This window comes from Neopelma chrysocephalum, unplaced genomic scaffold (assembly GCF_003984885.1).
Source record: "Neopelma chrysocephalum unplaced genomic scaffold, ASM398488v2 Primary Assembly neopelma1_93856, whole genome shotgun sequence".
Lineage (NCBI taxonomy): Eukaryota > Metazoa > Chordata > Aves > Passeriformes > Pipridae > Neopelma > Neopelma chrysocephalum.
The window spans coordinates 818-5,584 of NW_020922569.1; the positions used below are offsets into that span (position 1 = coordinate 818).

The 4,767-nt window shown below is 62.5% G+C and overlaps 1 protein-coding gene across 1 annotated transcript in view; it reads right to left on the reverse strand.

The window, feature by feature from the left end:
- Positions 1–4,377, reverse strand: part of LOC113980361 (splicing factor 3B subunit 2-like) — a gene marked incomplete at both ends in the record, with an annotated part of 5,112 nt that extends 735 nt beyond the window's left edge. Inside the window, 5 exons of the mRNA XM_027707579.1 lie at positions 39–128; positions 856–1,005; positions 2,161–2,388; positions 3,387–3,467; positions 4,240–4,377. Of these exons, the coding sequence (XP_027563380.1) occupies positions 39–128; positions 856–1,005; positions 2,161–2,388; positions 3,387–3,467; positions 4,240–4,377 (687 nt within the window). The remainder of the gene's footprint in view (positions 1–38; positions 129–855; positions 1,006–2,160; positions 2,389–3,386; positions 3,468–4,239) is intronic.
- Positions 4,378–4,767: the final 390 nt, after the last annotated feature.

A 4,767-nucleotide genomic window follows, 5' to 3' on the forward strand; every position in this document is an offset into this window, starting at 1 on the left:
TTCCCAGTGTTCCCAGTGCCATTCCCAGTGTCCCTTACTGGTCCCACGGGCATTCCCAGTGCGATCCTGAGCTCATCCGAGAGATCTCCCGGTTTCTTCTCCTTCAGCCGCGTCTCGAACTCCTTCCCCTGCGGGGACACCAAGGGGACATTGGGGACATGAAGGGGGGGACATTCTGGGGGGACATGGGGGGGACACGGGGAGGGGACATTCTGGGGGGACACGGAGGGGACACGGAGGGGACACGGAGGGGACACGGGGGACATTCTGGAGGGACATTTTGAGGGAACACGTGGGGGGCACTGAGGGGACATTCTGGGGGGACACAGAGGGGACACGGGGGAGAAAATTAGGGACATCCTGGGGGACATGGAGGGGACATCAGGGGGGACACGGGGGACATTTTTGGGGGACATTTTGGGGGACATTGTGGGGGACATGGGGGAAACATGGAGGGAACAGGGAAGGGGACACAGAGACATTGGGGACATTCTGGGGGAACATGAAGGGGACACAGGGGGGACATGGAGGGACACGAAGGGGAGGATATGGAGGGGACATGGAGAGGGACATTGGGGACATTCTGGGGGACATTCTGGGGGGACCCGGGGGGGACATGGAAAGACACAAAGGGGGGGACATGGAGGAGGACGTGGGGAGGGGACATTAGGGACATTCTGGAGGGACATGGAGGGGACATGGAGGGGACATTCTGGGGGGATGTAGAGACGACACGAGCGGGGAAGGTCCTCAAAGCCCCAAATGTCCCCCCAGGATGTCCCCAAAGCCCCGGACGTCCCCCCAGGCCACCCCAGCCCACGTCCCCGGGTGTCCCCAAGGTGTCCCCAGTGTCACCTCGTAGTAGAGGTCCCCGTGGATGGTGAGCTTGGGCTTGGTTTGCCACTTGAAGAAGGCGTCGTGCAGCTTCTGGTAATCGATGTCGATCTTGCCCATCTTGGGCCGAACCTTCTCCCGCATCTTGGACTTCATCGTCTTCTGCTCCTCCTGGGGACACACGGGGGGGACCCGGGGTCAGGGACAGCCCTGGGGACAGTCACCCAGCCCTGGGGACAGGCACTGAGCCCTGGGGAGAGTCACTGAGCCCTGGGGACAGTCACTGAGCCCTGGGGACACCTTTTAACTTCTGCTCCTCCTGGGGGGACACAGGGGACACAAAGGGGTCAGGGACAGCCCTGGGGACAGTCACTGAGGCCTGGGGACACCCCTCAACTTCTGCTCCTCCTGAGGACACACGAGGTCAGGGACAGCCCTGGGGACACACAGTGACAGCCCTGGGGACATCTCTCAACTTCTGCTCCTCCTGGGGACACACAGGGACAGGGACGGGGTCAGGGACAGCTCTGGGGACACTTCTCGTTTTCTACTCCTCCTCAGGACACAGTGGGGACTGAGATGAGGACAAGGACAGGGTCAGAAACAGCCCTGGGGACAAGGAAACGGCCTCAGTGACACCCCTGGGGACAGCACAAGGGTCACCAAAGCCCTGGGGACACTGAGAAGGTCAACACCACCCCTGGGAACACCAGAAATGGGCTCTGGGGACACCATAAATGGTCTCTGACTCCTTGGGGACAGAACAAGGGTCATTGACCCCTGGGAGACGTTCCCAAAGCTCCTGCTGGGCACCTCCAACATCCCCAAACCCCCAGAAACCCAACCCCAACCTCCCCAAATCCCCCCAAACCCAACCCCAACCTCCCCAAACCCCCAGAAATTCAACCCCAACCTCCCTAAACCCCCCCAAACCCAAACCCAACCTCCCCAAACCCCCCCAAACCCAACCCCAACCTCCCCAAACCCCCCCAAACCCAACTCCAACCTCCCTAAACCCCCAGAATCCAACCACGATGTCCCCAAAACTCCTGTTGGGCACCTACAACGTCCCCAAACCCCTCAGTGTCCAACTCCAACCTCCCCAAACCCCCCAAAATCCAACCCCAACCTCCCCAAACCCCCCGAAATCCAATCACAACCTCCTCAAACCCCCCAAAACCCAACCATGATGTCCCCAAAACTCCTGTTGGGCACCCACAACATCCCCAAATCCCTCACTGTCCAACCCCAACCTCCCCAAACCCCCCGAAACCCAACCCCAACCCCCCCAAACCCCCATCCCGGTGCCCCCCTGATGCCCCCCACCTTCTCCTGCAGGGCCTCCCTCATCTCCTGGATGCCCGTGCGCTTGATGAACTCGGGCAGCTCGAACGGGGGCTTCTCGATGCCCCTCTTGCCCTGCAGGTACTTCCTCTTGAAGCACCAGTGCCGCGGCACCGGCACCGAGTTGCGCGTGGCCTTGAGGTGAACCAGGAGCTTGGGGTCCTGAGCCGTCACGTCGTGCATCTCCACCACGTCCGGACGGGCCACCAGCTGGGGACACCCGGGGAATGGTCAGGGGACATTTAGGGGATGTTCAAGGGACAGTGGGGACACTCAGGGGACAATGGGGACACTTGGGGGACAGTGGGGACAGTCAGGGGATGTTCAGGGGACAGCGAGAACACGGGGGGGATGTTCAGGGGACAGCGGGGACAATCAGGGGACAGCGCGGGGACAGTCAGGGCATGATCAGGGGACAGTGAGGACAGTCAGGGGACAGTGGGGACAGTCACGGGACAGTGGAGGGACAGTGGGGACACTCAGGGGACACTCAGGGGACAGTGGGGACAGTCAGGGGACAGTGGGAACAGTCAGGGGACAGTGGGAACAGTCAGGGGACAGTGGGGACAGTCAGGGGACGGTCAGTGGACACTCAGGGGACAGAGGGGACGGTCAGGGGACAGCAGCAACATGGCAGGGATGTTCAGGGGACAGCAAGGACAATCAGGGGATGCTCAGGGGACAGTGGGGACCCTCAGGAGACAGCAGGGACACGGCAGGGATGCTCAGGGGACAGCAGGGACAGTCAGGGGACAGCGGGGACAATCGGGGGACAGTGGGGGATGAGGCCAGGGTGGCACTGGGGACACCCAGGGGAGCCCTGGGGGGGTCAATGGGGGCACTGGGTGACACTGGGGACACCAAGGAGAGCCTTGGGTGGGCACACAGGACCCCAGGGTGGTGCTGACGAGATCAGTGAGGTGACAAGAGGGACATCAGTGAGCCCTGGGTGGGCAAACAGGACTCCAGGGTGGCACTGGAGTCCCCAAACTGACCCCAAGGTGGCACTTGGGTCCCCAAAGTGCCCCCAGAGTGACTCTTGTGTCCCCAAGGTGCCCTTGAAGGGTCACTGGGGTGGCTCCCGTGTCCCCATTTGGGTTCCCGGGGGGACACCGGGTGCCACCCACGCCCACGCCAGGGAGGGGACGGGCCCAGGGCCGTGTCCCCAAGTGTCCCCAAAGTGTCCCCAAAGTGTCCCCAAGTGTCACCTGCTTGAGTTCGGCCACGGTGAATCTGTTCATGCGCCGCAGTTTCTTCTTGGACAGTTTGGGCACCTCCTGCTTCTTCTCCTGGGGACACCGCGGTGGTGGCACCGTCAGGGACTGTCCCCTCCCGTCCCCTCTCAGGGACTGTCCCTCCCCAATGTCCCCACTGTCACCCCCACCCACCCACGATGTCCCCAACCCCTCCCGTGTTGTCCCCACCTCGGTACCAGCTCCTCGCTGTCCCCTGGATGTCCCCCCCTGCTCGTGCTTGGGACTGTCCCCAATGTCCCCCCAATGTCCCCTTAGTGTCCCCAGTGTCCCCCCAGTGTCACCTTAGTGTCCCCAACGTCCCCTTAGTGCCCCAACATCCCCTAAGTGTCTCCAATGTCCCCTCAATGTCCCCTTAGTGCCCCCAATGTCTCCAGTGTCCCTGCTGTCCCCCAATGTCCCCAATGTCCCCCCAGAGTCCCCCTCTCCCCATAGTCCCCCCAGTGTCCCCAACATGCCCCCAATGTCCCCAATACCCTCCCAGTGCCCCCTCAGTGTCCCCAGTGCCACCTGCCCGTCCTCAGAGCTGTCCCCGTCGCTGCCCCTGGTCCCCAATGTCCCCAGTGTCCCCCCAGTGTCCCCAGTGTCCCCCAGTGTCCCCAATGGCCCCCCAGTGTCCCCAATGTCCCCCCAGTGTCCCCAGTGCCACCTGCTCATCCTCAGAGCTGTCCCCGTCACTGCCCCTGGTCCCCACTGTTCCCAATGTCCCCCCAATGTCCCCCCAGTGTCCCCCAGTGTCCCACTGTCCCCCCAGTGTCCCACTGTCCCCCCAGTGTCCCCAGTGCCCCCCCAGTGTCCCCAGTGCCACCTGCTCATCCTCAGAACTGTCCCCGTCGCTGCCCCTGGTCCCGTCCTCGGGTCCCTTTTTCCGGGGGGCTCCGGCGTTTTCCGCCCTCTCCGCCCGCTCCGGCTCCTTCTCCTTGTCCTTCTTCACGTCATCCGTCAGCTGGGGGGGCACAGGGGGGGTCAGGGGGTCCCCTGTCACCCCCCCCCAGCACCCAGGGGTGCCCCCCACCCTTAAAAACACCCCAAATCCGCCCAAAACCACCAAAGTCCCCCAATCTTAAAACCGCGCAAAATCCACCCAAAACTCCCCCAAAATAAGGAATTTGTCACCTATGGGTGTTCCTGCGGGATGTTTGGGGACTCCCTCAGGGGTGCTGTACCCCCCCAGCACCCAGAAGTGCCCCCCACCCTCTCTGGGTGCCCTCCTCACCACAGGAAACACCTTAAAACCACCGAAACTCCCCCAAAACCACCAAAACTCCCCCAAAATAAAAGATTTTATCACTTGAGGGCACCCCTGGGGGACGTTTGGGGACCCCCCCGGGGGTGC